Source organism: Sceloporus occidentalis, unplaced genomic scaffold (assembly GCF_023333645.1).
Source record: "Sceloporus occidentalis isolate IW3139 unplaced genomic scaffold, rSceOcc1.0.p SCAF_2, whole genome shotgun sequence".
In the NCBI taxonomy this organism is placed as follows: domain Eukaryota; kingdom Metazoa; phylum Chordata; class Lepidosauria; order Squamata; family Phrynosomatidae; genus Sceloporus; species Sceloporus occidentalis.
Window position 1 is genome coordinate 1,662,498 of NW_028316982.1, and position 19,516 is coordinate 1,682,013.

Sequence of the window (19,516 nt, forward strand, 5' to 3'; positions counted from 1 at the left end):
GAAGAGGATGCAACATGCCCTCCAACTCTTAGTACTAACTCCCTTCAGCTGGGTCTTCCGTTCGTATCCTGGAGTATCAGAAGACCAGAAGAAAGGATTGCAGCCAACAATTTTGTCCGTTTCTATAGGCACTTATTATGACTAATTGCAATGGTCTCATATTCTAGGGCTTATGCCCCTTGTGAGCCCAAGTTACACTCAAATGAACATGATAAAGCCACATCTTGTTTTCTGCACACTTGCAGTAGATTCACTGCCTGAATTCTGAGGGAAATTTCTGTAGGAAATCAACAACAATCTCAATTATTGGTATTTCTATCCTATTTTGCACAGGACAAGACTATACTCATTTTTAGTTGCCGTGTTAGCTGTTATAAGAAACCTGGCCAAAAGATAAAAAAGCCCAGGCATTCCCCATTATCCAGAAATAACAGGTTGCTATTGGTCCAAAACACACGTCAGTCCAGTTTGAGATGGCTTTAACTGCCTTGGCTTAGTGCTAGGGAATTCTAGGAATTGTAGTTCTGTGAGACAGCCTTCCCTGTCAGAGACTTCTGATGCCAAAACAAACTACAATTCCCGGGATTCCCTAGCACTGAGCCAGGGCAGTGAAAGCAGTCTCAAACTGGATTATTTCTGCAGTCTGTTTCAGACCACCGACTCTTCAACATCCCACTCATTGTATTTTCATAAATATTAGAAAACAGATCAAGACCATCTTGATATTAAACATAAAGGAAAACTACATGTGCCTTTTTAGAACACAGTGTGTAGATGAAGAGAATTTGAAGCACAGTCGTTTTACCAATTGCTAGATTTACTTGATCTGCATCAGCTTGGAGGTGCCCAACTCAGTTCTCCTTCCCTAGATCTGCCATCTGAATGACAGAGTTGACCAGATTTTGGTAGAATCAGGCAAGCCCAACACCACAGGGGCTGGAAGAATAAAACCAGAGCAAGACTGAACAGCCTTGCCACCACCAATCGCAGATTGCACTGCACGCCTCCGAATAAGACAGGCTACAGCTGTGAGTACATCCCATCTAGGATGACTCCATTTGATCCTTTCAACTAGCCTGACCTCAGTTACAGACACTGACCTCAAACCACCTGCCAAGCAGGGATCTGAACCAAAGCCTCCACTGTTCTTTTCTAGCTCCATATTGCTCATCTGCGTCAGGGGAACCACACTAACAAACCTTCCCTAAGAGATTTACCATGGATCTTTTGGATACCAGTAGATGACTTGTCTGCTCAACCAGGCCTTTCAAAGAACTCATGCACTCTGGGTCTCTCCATTTTAACATGTGTTTTAATTCAGAAATGCAAATTAGCAGCACTGAAACAGGCATTTTCATTCCAGAAATTATGTTTGCCTAGCAACGTGGCACTTTCATATACAGAACTGAGTGAATGGCAACCTAAACAGGAATACTGGTGGAAGGAAATCCTCAAATCATCTCTCATACTCAGCAACTTTAGCCTGTTGTAAAAAGACAACACCCTTTTCCTGCGCAGTTACAAAATTGTAGAAAACAGCTTTCACATCTGGCCCTATAAACTTCTTCAAAAAGAAAACATCTACCAGGAAATGGGGCTGAAGGCCTCAAAACTAGCCCCAAAGCATTCAACCATGAGGAAATTGATGGGATTCATGGCTTCTTCCCTGAGGCTGAGTAGTGGAAGCCCTGTTCATACTTACTGTAAAGTCTGTTCAAACTTTTTGGATTAATGTCCTGCAGATTAGGCTGCAAAGATACTCATGTACAGAGTTGTACACAAGCTGTGCTGTTCTAAGTGGGCCAAATCATCAAACTAACAGCGGTATTTAGACAACAAAATGGGACATTTATCCCCTTTCTGAAAACATTCAAAGGAGAAACATTCACTAGAACCAGTGCAGCAGCAGTATCTTTCCCAAAAGTCCCTTCTACCAAAATCACATTGAGAGAAAATTGGGGGGAGAGGGGGGATTCCAAAATGTCTATAATTTCAAAATAATAATAATAATAATAATAATAATAATAATAATAATACAGTTTATTTATAGACCGCTTTTCCAAAATAGATCAAAGCGGTGTACAACAGAACAAAACAAATCAATTCAAAATAAAACATAACATATTACAATCATAATCAAATGATAAAACTACTAAAATTACAATTAAAACCATACAATTATTAAAACCCAATAAAAACTAGCTGGATAAAACCATGTGCATATCGAGGGAAAACAATATCAGGATACATGGGGGAAAGCCTGTTGAAAAAGAAAAGTCTTGAGTTTCTTTCTAAAAAGGTCTAGGGAGGTGACGGAACGGAGCTCGTCGGGGAGCGTGTTCCAAATCTGCGGGGCTGAGATGGAGAATGCCCTTTGTGAGGTCGATGTATATCTCGTCTTCAAGACCCTCAACAGATGCTTCCTGACCGACCTGAGAGTGCGGGGCGGATTGTACGGGGAGAGGAGGTCTTCCAAGTACCCTGGGCCCAAGCCATTTAGGGCTTTATAGGTTATAACCAACACCTTGTATTGCGCCCGGAAGCAAATGGGCAGCCAGTGTAGATCTTGCAGAATAGGTGTTATATGGTTAGCCCTGGAACATCTAGTGACCAGCCTTGCTGCCATATTCTGTACTAATTGAAGCTTCTGGGTTTGGTACAAGGGTTGCCTCATGTAGAGCGCATTACAGAAATTCAATCGAGAGGTTACCAGAGCATGTACCACCGTTTCAAGGTCCCTCTGGCCTAGGTAGGGTCGCAGCTGGCGTATCAGCCGAAGCTGATAACAGGCGCTTCTGACCGTCGCATCCACCTAAGAAGTCAGGTGGAGCGATGAGTCCAAAAGCACCCCCAGACTGCGAACTGAGTCCTTCAGGGGAAGCGTGACCCCATTCAGGACAAGTGGACAAATTTCCTTTCCAGGGCCAGGGGAACCTATCACTAGTACTTCTGTTTTCTCTGGATTCAGACTGAGTCTGTTTTCCCTCATCCAGCCCATTACTGACTCCAGACAGGCATCTAGAGGAGAGATGCCATCCCTAGTCACTGCATCAGTCGGAGACACAGAGAAGCATATTTGGGTGTCATCAGCGTACTGATAACACCGCGCCCCGTGTCTCCGGATGATCTCTCCCAGCGGTTTCATGTAAATGTTAAATAGCATGGGGGACAGAATCGTTCCTTGAGGGGCGTCAGATGTAAGGGCCCTCTTATCGGAGCAGACGTTCCCCAGCTGCACCATCTGGAATCTACCCAAGAGGTAGGAATGGAACCACTGGAGCGCAGTGCCCCTGATACCTGACTCCCTCAGGCGTTCCAGAAGGATACCATGGTCGATGGTATAGAAAGCTGCTGAGATGTCCAAAAGCACTAACAGGGACACACTACCCCTGTCCATGCCCAGATGGAGATCATCGACTAAGGCGACCATGGCAGTCTCAACTCCATAGCCCGCCCGGAAGCTGGTTTAAATGCGTCTAGAACAGAAGGACACCTCTGGCATGTTTGGTCAACATGTGAGGAAGCATTTACCTCTCTCATGATCCTACGGTTGCCTAGAACGTCCCTCTATCTATTCCCATGTGAGGTATAAGGTGATCCCCTAAAGGAAGAACAGCTCACACTTGGGAACCATCAAGTGGGACAGAACTAGACCAAGGTGCAAACTCACCTCAGCTTAGCCAACCCCCTCATTCATATTCTGTATTTACTCCTGACTTAAATGTAGAGAGTTCCACAGAGAAGAGTATGGATTGTACAAGCCCCCCTTATGAACAGCCAGTATTTGTTTGTTGTCATCCTCCTTCCTCAGCTTGCAGACCTCTATGAAAATAATGGCAGATACATCTGCTAATACACTGACAGATGCAAAAAGCTAACAGTTACTCATGAATGCCCCCCCCACCCTTCAGCTACTACATATACTCTACACTGGGACGTCCAGCAGGTTCAGATGTTCTAGTTGCTGCTTCAAATTACACTGCAAAAAGTATCGTCCCCAAGAGGATCAGTACAGCATGTGCACTACTTGTACCCAAGTGTTCTCTTCTTTCCACACATGCTGTGTAATGTCTTTCCTCTGAAAGACTTCTTTCACGTCAGAAAGGTCTAGTAGAAGGGTGTCACAGTCTTTAGTTAGCACTTATGCTTGTTTTGTTACAATTGCTGAAACCACTGAGATTTACCTAGAATGCAAAAGCTGACACCTCAGGCTCAAAGGTTACCTGGTGACTAACATCCAAGCTTTCAATCCAGAACACGGGTCAGTTAAAAGCTGAACACATGATGGTAAGGTCTGGATGTAGGCAGCAACTGGGAAAGGAGGAGCTAATATTTAAGCCAATTACAATATGCTTCTAAACCCAACCTGAGTCACCTACCCCCACAAAGCAAGTGAAGGCCAAAGGTGACCAAGGGGATTTCAATGGCTTGTAGGAACCTGTTTATTCTGGAAAATGGCATATATGCAGCAGGAGGTGGGATGTGCAACCTCTAAGAACTGCCTATGCCAACTTGGTTTATGTATTCAGTTGTTTCCTTACTTCTGAAGATGAATATTTCTCCTTAAACTGATAGAGCACAGTCAATGCATCCACCCCCCTTGGCCTTTACCTGGCTCTTGATTCCTTGCTGGGTGATGAATGTTTTCAGTGCTCCTGTCTCGGAATTCTGAGGGTAACCAAAATCCAGGATTTCTACAGAAGGGTAAAAAGGTATCAGAGAAACGTGATAACAGAAAGACTGGTGCATAAACAGCAACCATTGTTACATGACAATCAAGCACACAATTTACTCATAGGTTCTAAACATCAATTCCTAGCACATTAGAGAGCAAACCCATCAGAGGCTATTGTAAAGCTGTCCTATAATCAACAGGAGTTGTGACAAGAACACTCAAAGAAGAATGAATCCACACATCCAAGGGAACCTGCTCTGAAGCAGGGCAATCCAACAGCAGCAGAATAATCTATCTTTGCAGCATTTTCTTTAGGTTTTGATTTTCACATGAGCATGGCATAAAAATCAAAACCTAAAAAAACAACAGCAGAGTAGCAAGTGTCGCAGGGCAGGCAGGCCGATCAGCCAAGCTTGGGGAAAAGAAAACTGCCATTAGCTGCCCAGTCCAGAAGAGAGAAGAGCTAGCCTCTCGAGATCCTGATCCAGATCTGCAATATTAATACAACATGACGCTGCGCTTATGAATAGGTTCTTCTTCAGCCTGCGGCAAGATATAAACCCATAACCCCCTTTTCCTGAAATGACTTGTAAAATACCATTAAGAACTGAAGGCATGCTTGTGAATTCCAAAACATTAACACCAATAAGTCCTGGAACCTCACTAGAACATGTTCACAATAAAGTTGGTAAGCAATGTCTACTAAAACCTCTGTGGCATCATTAATGACACTACTATCTGTTATTCAGTTAAGTGAGAGTAATAGTAACTTTGAACTGAAACTTGTCATCAGCTCTTATAAGAGCAAGTATGTCCAGATTAGTAAATGAGAAATTTTCTGGTGTATAAAAATGACAGAACTGGAGAAGAATACTAGAATGAAGAAGCATTGGGTAGAACAGCTAATCATACAATGATGTAACAAATGATCTCTTATGTGCAGATGAAAACAGATGACAAATTCATAAGACTTGTAACAAAATAGCTTCTCATAGTACCATCTTAACAAATTTTGTTCAGGAAGAAGAACTCAATATAACAGGTATTAATGCCATGAAGATCCATCATGGAATCCAATACTGGATCTGAAGTCTGCAACTTAGTTCTATACATGAAGTGACTTACAGCACATTGAAATCTTGGCCCCAGAACTTCACATTTGCCAGTGATATGTACTTGTAAGAAGTCATCTGCACACCTTAAATTTTTGCAGACAACAATACAGAATATATGGCAAGGAGAAACAGCAGACAATGCTTGCATTGAGCTATACTCATCTCTTAGTTTTGCTAGCTGCACCTGCTTATTCTGCCTTCAGTATTAAATGAAAGCAAGTGAAAGGCTAAGCATGTGGACAACAGTATGTCCTGGGTCTGCTAAGACAAAGCAAGCCTATGCACCCTATCCCATATAAGCACCCACAAGTCTATAATGTCATTTCTGGACACCTTTTACTAAACGAGTTCCCAGAATTTAGTCAGAATTGCTCATCCTCACCATCCAGAAGCTCGTAGATGAGCACAAAGTTGTTCTTGATGTTCTCTTCACTGATCTTTCCAAAGTAGGCAGTCATCACATCACACATCTTATAGAGGAACTCAAAGACCATAGCGGCATTGACATTTTGCTTGGTGACAGCAGCCAGCCAGATGTTGGAACGCTTGACATGGAAGAAACTTGTTCGGGCAATATTGGTGACAGGTGAGCGCACCTGTTGCCGTGCGTGGATGACATTGACCCGGAAGGCATCCACTGCATTCCGCCTGTAGGATGGAAATATGGTAGGACAACAAGACTGAGAGGCCAACGGTACTAGGAACACCGGGCTACAAACCATATTACGAAGTTGTCTATTTGAAGCTCTGTAGAAGAAACAAAAATCTAGTTCATAGGAACTAGCATGTTGATCTAGTCTAGTCCTTGGAACTGAGAAGATTTGCTTTGAGTCAGATTAAATATACAGCCAACAGTGCACCAAGCTGAGTATTAAATAGATGTGAAACTCAGATCTACTACTGCTTTAAACCAGCTTTTTCAACTGAAGGTATCTACAGCACCTGACAAACTGTGAAGTACTACAAGTTGAAAAGCACTGCTCTAAGCAACACTGTGGTTTTGGGAGTAGGGAGCAATCAGGTTCAGAAACTGAACAAGCTGCCTAAAAGGGCAAGGAACCTTTTTGAGATCTTTGATCAGAACGTAAAATAGATTATCCATAAGGAATGATACAATACATGAAGTTTGTCTAGCTAACTTATTTGGTCCTTTTAATACCTAGTTGGCTAAATCTAACCACTTGGCTCTGAGAAAGCAGCCTTGGCAAATAACAGCCGTTTAATGCTTTGAAGGTGCTAAAGTGTGCCATTTCTCATCATGCATGTAACTGCCATAGTATACTACTTAACATTTACTTGCACAGTGAATGAGAACCTCTGGTAATAAAATACCCTTTGTATCTAGAAAGTTTTGCTATGTAATGAATCTCTTAAGGTACAATAACCTCAAGACAAATGAGAAGAGGCTGAGGTATACAAAAAATTTCAGTACACCAGTTCCATTACGATCGCACTGACCTGAACAAGTAGATAAGCAGCTCTAGATTTTAATTTGTTGAACTGCAACAACGAGTTCATTTGTGGTGCAAGTCAGACTATTTGTACTATCATCAACATACACTTTTGGTATAATACTGCAGTCCTTTCCCTTACGGTTTGACTTGACTTGATATATCGGTTCCCCCATGCTGCAGTGCCCATTATGTCCTGCCATTAATCTCTTACCTATTGCTACAGCAGCCAATGAGATGGGATGAACAGAAATGGCGCCAGCGAAGAAAAGGAGGAGTGACAGCAACAAGAGAAAGGTTAGAAAACACACATACACACAAAGCACAATGAATCCAAACTGAAGAGGAAAAAAAGGAAGACAACAGACAGCAACCCCCTCCCACTAAAAAGGTACAAAATGGTACTTAAGTACCTAGGCAGTGGCAGCAAAGGAGCTTCAAGTTTAACAGTATTGGGAGATCAGCCAGGCTGCCTGGTGGGGCAACAACAAGCCACCCGTTGTCAATGGTGCCAAAGGGAGTCAGGGTTTGGATGAGCACTTGGCCAAACACAGGGGACAGAGGACTATACCAAAGAGTGGTTTTGCTTCAGTCATTTCTATGCCAGCCACAGAAACACGAACACCATGTGCTTAAAGGTATCAAGAAGCAAAAGGGACAAGAATTTTGTGTTATTGGTTTCCACATTCCCTTTCTAGAAACCAACACAACTGAAACAGGCACATGTATTCAACAGCTTTCAAGAAAAATTCTTTTGAGGCATGGATTTACCAATAAAGGTAAATGCTCTATTTCTAGGGTGCACATTTTTTTATGTCCCGAAGAATACTAAATTTAGCCGTTTAGCAATGGGATGCTACAGTGTAGGAAGAAGTATTTACACTACCTTAAAATAGGATTATTCATGCCAACCAAGATAAAGCTGTTCAAATAGGCTTCAACTGACTTTCTCTGACCCAGCGTCCAGAGGCATCTCCAGGCCTGACAACCTGAAGAATTCACTGCTAACTTCCTACAAAGGAGCCCAAGGGTTTCACACCAGAGAGAAATAAGAGTGAAGCTTCATTACAGTCTTTAGCTGGCTCAAATGGAGAAATTTTATTGTCTTGTACCTGGAAGGACCAGGATTATTCAGGCTGTAGTTTCAGGAGTACAGTATAATTTAACCGTCTGTAGATCCTTTCCTTTCCTTTCCTTTCATCTGAAGACAACTTGCAGTCTTCGTGACTTTATGCTTATTCTCATTTTAATATTATCTTAGTATAACAAGCCTAGACATCTAACAGTGGTGACCTTAACTTGCTATACTCAGGAGGCTGGCTGGGCTACCAATGCATTGTCTCTCCCCACCCAAGGCATGCATTTTTTAAAGAAATAGATTTACCTGATAAAGAAATGCCATTTTGAAAGCCCACAGATTTGTGCCTTTCTGGACAACCATTTAAAGCTTTTAGCACAATCCAGACTTTGGAATCTGTCTTAGGGTCAACACAGATACCACTTTATTTGTATGCCATTTTCCTCTGTGTTTGAACACACAACTGAGCAAACATCTAACTAGATTTTGCAAGTTCAGTTAGATGAGGTCACTTCCCAAATGTAAGTGCTCTGTGCCAAAGCACTTTCTACAGTGCCATTGCCTCCAGGGTTGATGAGTTTTTAACTGCTACATCAACTGAAGATCCAATGGCGAAGAAACAGCACTGCCATCTTCAAAAAAGTTATGGCTGCATTATGTTATTGTAATAGAGAACAATACTGTTTTTAAAGACTGCAAGCAGCTGCCTAAGATACAAATTCACACTTCCTTTGATGTTCAATGCAGCATCGTGGTCTGATATCCTTAGGAGGCTGGCTGGACTACTCAATACACTGAATTACGATATTAGTGAAAAACACATTTTCCCAGATTGGGCCTAAAATAACAGAACTGGAAATATGCTATGCTTTGGACAAAGTGCCTGAAAGCTATCCAAGGGGATATGTACTCAAAGTGGCAGTAATGGTTCTGTGTGAGTGTCTGCCTTCAAGTCACTAGTCAACTTATAGTGACCCCCCATGAATTTCAAAGGGTTTTCTGTACCTGGCTACAAATATCACATACAAGTATGATCTGCGTCCCTCGCTTACTCGCGAGGGGCAAACAGAGGGACTTAAAATGGGATGCACACCACCATTCAAGCCAACAGGGCTTAATACTGGCAGATCTCCATTTTTGCAGGGCGGGGTCTGGAAGGAATCCTCCATGAAAATAGATGGGAGACTGTAAATGACTATTGAATGTAACTCATTTTCACAGTGGCTTAAAATATAATGGAGAGCTCTACAATATGCCTTTTAATAAGCCAAAGACAATTTAAAAAATGTATCTGATACAATCCATGAATATATTTAAAACCATTCTTTGAAATGCTAAGAGATCTCCGTTGTGCAGGAATTTAATCTGACTCTGTCAGTCACAGGAGCCTATAACATCAACACTCAGAAGTTAAAGTAGTTTGGTAGTGAGTATACCTCTGAAAATATGGATTTCAAGAATACAATTAGCGTGGCGTAGTGGGGTTGAGTGTTGGACTACAACTCTGAAGACCAGGGTCCCAATTCCTGCTCAGCCAAGGAAACCCACCTTGGGTAGTCACACTCTCTCAGTCTCAGAGGGAGGAAAAGGCAACCCCCCCTGAACAAATCTTGCCAAGAAGACCCCATGATAGGATTGGTTTAGGGTCGCCATAAATCAGAAATGACTTGAAGCCACAGAACAACAACAACAGAAATTGTAATATGTGCAACAAAATCTGAGGTTTTCCTGAGATGACATGGCTGACAGTCCTTTAATACCAGGAGTGATTTTTTTAAAAATCCCACATCTGCCCATAGAGGCAATTCAACCCACGACATTAGGCCACTTACATATGAGAAGAATGCAGCAGTGGTGTCACTTCAGAGCCACATCCAATGACCAAAGCCCCATGACAACTGCTGTTTTAAGAACCAAACTGATATCAGGCAGCAAAGCAGTCACAGGTTCGAGAGAGAATACCATCCTGTGAATAACATTACGATCATGTTGCTACTGAGCTGCTTATAGGGCCGCCACTGAAAACTTTATCTGCTTAGAAAGAATCCACCAGCAGTATTATATTGAGAAATGTCAGACAAGTATATACATTTCTCTCACTACTGTTGAACCCAAGACTTAGCTGACAACTAGGTTTTCTTTTTACAGCAGCAGCTGTTTTGAGAAATGCAATGCCCAAAGGCAGGTTTAGTCATCACTAAAGCCTCCTCCCCCCTTCATTCTCTGAAGATGCCAGATGCCACAGATGCTGGCAAAACGTCAGGAAGAAACTTTTCTGGAACATGGCCACATAGCCCAAAAAACCCACAAAAAACTATGGATGCCGGCCATGAAAGCCTTCAACTTTACCTCCTCCCAGCGCTTTAATGGCCTAATGGTTGCAGCTCAGAATAATAATAATAATAATAATAATAATAATAATAATAATAAAAACTTTATTTATATACCGCCTTTCCGCAGTGATCAAAACGGTTCACAATACCATCAAATACAATTGTACAATACATCAAATACAAAATACGTAAAACCATAAGTACATATAATTAAAGAAGCATCCTTAAAATCACAACTAAGAACATTAATAACATCTGTCAGTCATAAAGAGCATCTTTCAACAAACAATAATTTCTAATGGGAATCAGAAGGATATGCTGACCGGAAAAGATAGGTCTTTAAGGCTTTCTTAAAGGCATCTAAAGAGGAACTAAGCCTTATCTCCTCCAGGAGCTTGTTCCAGTATATGGGAGCTACAGATGAAAATGCTTTTTGGCGAGTTGATGCCAATCTCGTCTTAGGATATTCAAGTAAGCATTTCCCAGTAGTTCTGAGAGTGCGGGGCAGATTGTATGGGGAGAGGCGGAACGTGTCAAGTAACACGAGCCCAAGCCATGTAGGGCTTTATAGGTGATGACCAACACTTTGTATTGGCAATTAGGGCTATGTCCGCCGTGTGACATCTTGAGTTGGCTATATTATCTCTGTAATGATACATAAGACCACTGTGAGATTGGTATATATTCCAACTCTTTACTATAGATGGTTTCGAAGAGCTACCCCTGCTTCTACTATACATGTGCAACGCAATGTTTTTGTGAAAGCCTTTGACTTCACAATGGCCTTCACAATGTTTTTGTTGTCGTTCTGTGGCTTCAAGTCAACTCCAACTTGGAGTTCTCTTGTCAATATTTATTCAGAGATTTGCCCTAAAGCTGTGTGTGACTTGCCCAAGATCACCCAGCGGGTTTCTATGGCCGTGCAGAGATTTGAACCCTGGTCTCCCCAAAGTCTAGTCCAAGACTGAAATCACTACAGCATGCAGGTTCATGCAAAGAACACACACCTATCCAGAATAATGCTCTCAATTCTCAGACATTAGTATTCAGGACTGTCTGGATTTTAAAAGCTAGTTTGACATAGCCATACCTGTAGATATCCTGACCTTCCGCCTCCCAAAAAACACCTGTCTGAAGTCATGCAGTCTATCATTCTAAGTTTCTCCTCCACATTTCAGGCAGGAACATGCTCCTCTGTGGAAGCCATAAGCTGCATCTGAAGCTGGCTATGAGTGTTATGGGTTCTCAATTCCTCTGAAGCTAAGTGCTATAAAATGGAAACATCAAGACAGCTCAGAACTAAGCCCATTTTTCCATTCCTCTTCCACAAGGCACTTCTGGGTGGAGAACTGATGCATCATGTAGTGAAAGATGGCAGCACAGAACAGCTGAGCAAGTTGTACAGAAACTCCAAGCTCATGCACGCAGGTAGGCATGCTACTGCAGGAAGATGAGCAACCTTTGTCCTCCAGAATTTAGCTCTGAGCTACCGAGAGCCCAAGTTAGTAAAGGTGACACATAACTAGGCACCAAGTAGGAAGTGCTACACAAACTTCTCCCCTGTGGATCCAGAAGGGCACATACTGCAACTCCACAGAGAGAACCCAAGCATAAAGTCAGTCAGACAAGCTGAGCTTTGACAAAACTTCATCTTCTTGGCAGGTAAGAAAAAAACTGAACATTGACTTCATCCTAATTGGATCCAGCCTTAAAAAGACTCACTGAGGTCCAACACACGCTGCAGAAGTAATCCAGTTTGAGACTGCTTTAACTGCCTTGGCTCAAGGCTAGGGAATTCTGGGATCTGTAGTTTTGTGAGACATTATTTAGCCTTCTCTGTCAGAGAGCTCTGATGCCACAACAAACCACAGTTCCCAGGATTCCCTAGCACTGAGCCAGGGCAGTTAAAGCGATCTCAAACTGGATTATTTCTGGATTATTTCTATATAAGTTTACCAAGACATCAAGCCGAAGCACAGTTGCACAGTTCCCCAAAACTTTGTTAAGGATTCTTCTTCTGCCCACCTTGAACATTAACTCTCAACAGGTGATGGGGAAACAGCCATCAACAAACCTGGGCTAAGTATTAAGGCTTCTGTAACTTACTCAAAATGTGCAAGGACCAAATTAATGTTAACTCCTAGTTTGAAGCCATACTTAGTTTTTAGTTGCTATAGTCTTAGACTTAAAAGTCCAAACATCCAAAGCTATAAGTCAAAGTCAAGGAGTTTTCACACAGCTCACATTGCATTTTGCCAATAAAGGGCACGGTACTTTGAAGAATATATCCTACAGCTGGACATGCTTCATAAACTGGTTGCACAATAGCCCAGAATAAGATATCTAAAGGTCCAAAACACATTGCAGAAATAATCCAGTTTGAGACAGTTTTAACTACCCTGGCTCAGTGCTAGGGAATCCTGGCAATCGTGGCACCAGAGCTCTCTGACAGTTCACACAAAACTACAGTTCCCAGAATTCCCTGGCATTGAGCCAGGGCAGTTAAAATGGTCTTAAACTGGATTATTTCTGCAGTGTATTTTGGGTCTCAAGTCAAATCAAAGGTTTAATCTCAAGAAGATACTTGCATTTTATTATGATACAGAACACAATTCTACAGTTGTAGCACGGTGAGTTGCCTTTTCCACATCTGTGGAATCCTTCTTATTCCATTATTTTTTAACTAGTGGAATGCAGCTGTATTTCAAATGATTTGTAGAAAGGTTGTTTAAGCTATTAGAATAGCTTGCTTGTGAGCTCTGCACCCCCAAACTTAGAAACTTTGCTTTACATAGTTGCTACACAATCTCCTCCAGTGTGCCTTCTTCATGGAGTGAAGAAATACCTCATTAAGTGAAACTTAAATGGAAATGATCAAGCCTACAGACTTTACATTACGATTGGTATGAAAACATTAGGACATGACTGAAGGGAAAATAGCTCTAAGATACCCATAAGGAAAACAAGACAAAGATATTCTAAAAACTTATCTGTTTTCCTACTTTAATAGTAGGAAGAATATTTTAGGATGATCATTGATGTGTTTCAAAAGGACAGTTTGTGTTGTAGCAGTATTTCCCAGCAATAGTTTTTAAGGGACTGGCCCGTCGCTTAAGGGTTCTAGGTTCTTCTTCCCTAACACACAGCAAAAAAGGTTAGAGACTAAACAGAGCAGCAAGAATAAGGCAGGAACTATGACCAAGACTATTCACTAGTCAACCGTCTGCAATAAGGATACAGGAAGATGAGTTAAATGAAAAAAAGACGACTGCTAAGATATAGGCAAGAGCAATTTCCCATGCAGCTAAGATCTGAATGGTAGACTGTCAATTTGTCAAAAGATTAGGCAACAGAAAAAGATACAAACTGGGCCAGTTCCTTGAAAAAAGAGCTGGTCAGCTATATATTAGTGATGATACAGGATTAAACCTTTAAGTTTGAACATTTATCCAGTCCTCTGGTTTAATTGGTATTTCAAAGTGTCATGTGGATACCCATTCCTGTAGCTCGGCACTCCCTTTGTTTAACACAGAATTGCAACCGAAAGGCTTCATGTGGCTCTATCCCCACAGTTTGTACTAAAACACAATCCACAACTGGGACAGCGGCACAGAAACAGGGAAGGCACAGGAGTCTTGACAAGCAAAACAATGAATGGGCCACCACTCCTTGAGCAATTGTCACTTAAAATAAGGAGTGGGCAAAGTACAGCCATGGGACTACAAGCATCCCCCCCCAGCTGTTGACCCTCCAGTATCCCCCCTTCTACCTTCCTCTCACAAACAAAGGATGAGCTGCCTCACCTGAAACTTCTAGGAATGGCTACATCCACCTTTCATGGAAGTTTGAGAGCTCTCTTGTACAATTTAACATCAAATAACATGTCTTTGCAAAATTAGAAGTGGGCATTTCTAAATTCTGGCATTCTGTGCAGCTTCTAAAAGGTTGTGGAACCAAGACTGCCCACTTCTAGCTTACAAGATGGCTCACTGGGCCGAGCCCTAGGACTCTACAATGTTGGCATCAGTTAGTCACCTCACGCTGGAGGGAAGGACGAGAGGCATCACTAGTCTCAAAACTGGTTTCTGAGCCCTTATGCAGATATTTCTAGGGTGTTGTACGAATTAGATTATTCTCTGTTTCAGCAGATAAGTGCTCAGGGGAAAACACACCCAGATGCCAAATTAAAGGAAGGTTTGGCACTAACATCCTGGCTTCTGGAGCAGAACCACAACTAGAGGTGCCTCCGCTCGCCCCCATTAACAAACTAATCATTTTCTTCATTCTTTCCTCCTACAACTTGAGTTTAGCCCAAACAAGTAGTATCTGGCTACAGCACCCTCCTTTCAGACCAAAGATAATACCCGTTTTAACGCTGAAGTCTTTTGTTCTGTATTTATAGAATTAGCTTGCCTTATATGCTTTATCTTCTCCAGGCCAGAAATGAATGTTATGCTGTCATTAAGTACACTTAATTAAACAAGCCTCAAAACGTGAAAAAAAAGTTCTGAGATGACAGATCCCAACTAAGAAACTCAGAGAAGAGGAAATGCAACCATATGGAGTGATCACCTTCTGAGCAGTTTGATAAGCTTACTGAAGAAGTTTTCCTGGCATACTAGAATCCAGGCAGTATATAAGAAAAGCTGTTTCCACCAATGCTGCTTTCATGGCCACTGCCTGGGAATGACACAAGACAAGACATATGGAAGATGTAAGCAGGATACAGGCGGGATGCAATGGCTGGCAAACAGTCTTTACATGCGCAGACAATTGAAGCAGCAGCAGGAGTAGCAGCAGCTCACAAACTACAAGAAACTGGGTTTGAGTGCAGAATGAAAGCAGGATGAAGATGTGGTCAAATACTTACCCAATGTCATCTCTGTAGACTCGAGAGATTAAAACCTCTCCCTTGTGATTATAAATGAATAAGCCTCCAATCATGATGGTATCTTACACTTTTTCTCTCATGGTGCTTAGAGCAGATCTACAAACACAAGAGAGAGAGCTGTCAGTTGTAGAGTTCAGGGCATAGGCTAAGGATGACACAGTTTTGAGAGCTCAGTTGATTTAGTATAAGCTTATCACGTATATGGTTGTATTAATTCAATATTGGTTTGTAAACTGCTTATATTCCTCTATTATTGACCCCTGTGGCACTGTAATATTATATATTGAATGAGGTGGTTTAATAAAACCTTTTGTTATGATCTGTAGTAAATACTAACATTCAACTGAAAAATAAGAACATTTCTGTGAAGTCGAAGGCTTTCACAACTGTAATCCATAGTTTTTTGTGGGGTTTTCAGGCTATGTGGCAATGTTCTGGAACAATTTATTCCCGAAGTTTCACCAGCATTTGTGGCTGGCATCTTCAGAGAATGCTGGCATGGGAGTGAGTGGAGCAACTTCAATAGAAAAGAAGAAACCTTTCAAGTTAGCAAAGTTCGGCTACCAGTCACGAAACACACCAAAATCAAGACCCAGCAAAATGCAAAAGAAAACCACACAGGCTCAGGGGTTTTCCCAGCAGACAATAGGTCATTAACTAAATAGACACCCTGAGGCCAGAACAATACACAAATTAACATATAAATCGCTTCCTCCCAACCAAGGGTCACAAAGTATAGATATACACCACTCACTTCCATGCCACCAATCTCTGAAGATGCCAGCCACAGGTGGTAGCAAAATGACAGGAATAAACTCTACCAGAACATGGCCACATAGCCCAAAAAACCCATACAAATCTAAGAACATTTTTGCTGTGTACAGAACAAATTACTTTATGTGCATGAATGGCCAATTTAGTATATACTCATCTCTAACAATGTGCCTCTAGTTCCTCCAGCCCAAATCCATGGTCAACATCTGCTAGAAGCTGACCACAGAATTGAGCTGGAGAACATACAAATGCCTAGAGAAGTGCTCTCTCAAGGAATCTACAGCATGACATCTGGCTGACCACAGAGTTGTGCTGGAGGACTACATTAAACAAACCCGTGTATGACCAGAGCTGCAAAAGTCAAAGCCGCAAATGTGGAGGACTGACAGTCTTTGCAGGCACAACGGCCTCCCCACAAGCACTGACCCCTATTAGCCTGCACAAACCACTGCTTTGTCTGATGCAGATGCCTATCTCCATCCAGAGACTTAATTTCAGTTGCTTGCCCCAACAGAGAAACTCGCAGAATCAACTTCTGAGTGGTATCAACCGCTATGTAAAGCTAACTGGTTCAACTGGCCTCTTCTAGTTGGAATTGACATTTGGGTTGATGCCAGAAAACTGAAAAGCCACGCACAGTTGAAGGAGAAAGTGATGTGTACCATACTTGTAAGATCAGACTAAGTGTTTTGCACTAGGATACTCATTAACTGAGCAAAAAATAAATCAATGAAAGGAATCCAATGCAAAGAGCAACCTGGCAGAGCTCACATCCGAGGACTTGTTACATCAGATGAAGCTCTTGTGCTTTACACACCAGAAGGGTTCATGAAACCTGCTTGCCAATATTTGTCCCACACAAAGATGATTCATATTTCCAAGAATGTTATTCTCTGGAACAAGAGAAAAGAAGCATTGTCCTTGGAGTTTTCACTGGAATCAAAATGTGTGGTAACGTTTAAAGTCTATTTAAGTAAAACAGGATAGAGCCTATAGAATTTGGCAATGTCCAATAGTTAAACCAAAATATCCTCAGTCCAATTAGGCTGCGCAAATTCTGGGCAACACTGAATTGTGGAATAATTACACTGTCATTGTCTGCTAAACTGGTAGGATTTATACAACTGGTAGTTTGTATACACATGCTTATGTAAACCCCTGACTTAAAGGAAATATTAGAACACATAAATTCTGTTGGCATTTTCCAAATATCAAGCCATCAAATCCCACCAAGGTATATCCTAGCCTCCTGAAGGACTTGCTGAGGCCATTGTGGCTGATTTCTATCATCAACAGATTCTACACAAACTAAATACTTGGAAACATGTTCTGAAGTAAGCAACATCTAGGACATTGTGAGTAAAAACGACTGAGAGAAACGGATTTGAATCAAACACATAAGATTTAATGAAAGAATTAGAAACACATGAATAGAGTAGAAATCGTGTAAGACTATATAAACGTATGCTATAATCAGATTACATGTATAGATAATATGGAACCACATATATACATATATACTATTATAATCAATATATCTATTCTAATAGGATTGAGTAAAGCTCAGCTGAGGCCCTTTAAGTGAAAGGGAATTTTATAAAAATATATAAGTTAGTAAAAGAAAGTTTAGATAAGCTTTTTATAACACTGTTATCGATTAAATATATTGTTTTGTAAGGATAAAGGGGGGTTATATCTTTGATAATAAACAAGACATATTTATAAAATATGCTGGACTTGGGCCCATTACATCGGGCTCTTGAGGCACCCCCATCACATGCTAGGGGTTGGCTGGGGACCTAGCGTCCACACCGGCCTCACCCCTAGCACGTGACGGGGGCGTAATAATGGCAGCGCCCTATACACACAGGCGCCACCATTATTACATGTCGGACGCATAGCGTCCGCACGTTGCGCGGCACTTATGACATCGCGAGTGTGCCATTGGCGCCTCGCGGCGTCATAACCGTGCCATGGGAAGAAGCACCATTTTGGGGCTTCTCTTTTGCTCCGCGCGGGAGCCGCCCAGTTTGGCTGCTACGGCTCCCTCGCGGAGCAACCAGCAGCGCTGGCAGACCGCTGCTTTATGGCGGTCTGTAACGCGCCTTAGTTATTTTAAATAGTATTTTTGGCTCTATTAAGTTTATCAAAATGGCTAATTGTTCTGTTTAAAAAATTAAATAAATAATGAAGTAGACTTGCATTACAAATATAGCAATTAAATTAGCCAAACAAACTTCAAAGGAAAAAACCTTTGTCTGCACCTGTCAGTCACGGACAATGTGACAAGGGAGGAATCAATCAAGAGATAAGGGAGTTTTAGTCTCACTAATTGACAAGAACACTCCTTTTATAAAAGGGTGACTTAAAGTTCACAAAAATGTCTAACTGAGCATGCCTAATAAATTGATGAATATTAGTAAACACAGCCATGAATGTATAATGACTAATTTAAATGGTCATGAGATGTATGATGAGAGATGTTATGGGTGGAGTTTTTACATACTTGAAAAGGTGGTCTTACAATTGATCCCACGTCTAGATCTGGCCAATAAGGAAATGAGATAGAAATCTTGTAACAGAAAATGTCTTATAAATACTGAGCAAAGCCTCCTTGCTTGCCTGAGACCCCCCTTCTTCTTGCAAGATTGCAATGAAGAAATTGGAAATTGCTGCTTCACTTGTTTTGTCCTGATTCGTTTGATTTGGTACTTTGGTACTTAGAAAAATCTGTCTCTCATAAGGACCACCATCCATGGCCACTAGTATGTTTCAAGGAACAAATTAATTTCCAACACTGCTATCTGAAAACATCCCTTGTAAATCCACAGGAGCAAGATGGGGCAGGAAAAACAGGTGGCTGTACAAGAGAGAGGATGGAGGTATCCTTCCATGTTCTTGTCATATCAAAGATAAAATTCTGTTCCTGTGACTTCTCTAAAACTGAAGGGCTAAGCAATTCTTCAGAAGAATTTCCACAGAAAGGGAAACCATGGGTGGAAGCCATGAAAATCTATTCTGAAATCAGCACATGGACATGCGCTCGCACAAACACACAGAAGGCAAATTCTCTGAACATTCAACACAAGGTCCCTTACCAAGGATGGAACACTGCTTTTTAGAAGACACAAACTGTTTCTAAAAGGCAGAGGAAAGGAAATGCATCCTTATGACTGAAATAACCAGGTAAATTATGTGT

The 19,516-nt window shown here is 41.6% G+C and overlaps 1 protein-coding gene across 1 annotated transcript in view; it reads right to left on the reverse strand.

The window, feature by feature from the left end:
• Positions 1-19,516, reverse strand: part of LOC149317853 (AP-2 complex subunit mu) — a 38,448-nt gene that overhangs the window by 10,012 nt on the left and 8,920 nt on the right. The window contains exons 2-4 of the mRNA XM_089508560.1: positions 15,523-15,639; positions 6,173-6,438; positions 4,612-4,694 (exon numbers count right to left, since the gene is read on the reverse strand). Coding sequence (XP_089364686.1) covers positions 4,612-4,694; positions 6,173-6,438; positions 15,523-15,596 — 423 coding nt within the window. The 5' untranslated portion in view covers positions 15,597-15,639. The remainder of the gene's footprint in view (positions 1-4,611; positions 4,695-6,172; positions 6,439-15,522; positions 15,640-19,516) is intronic.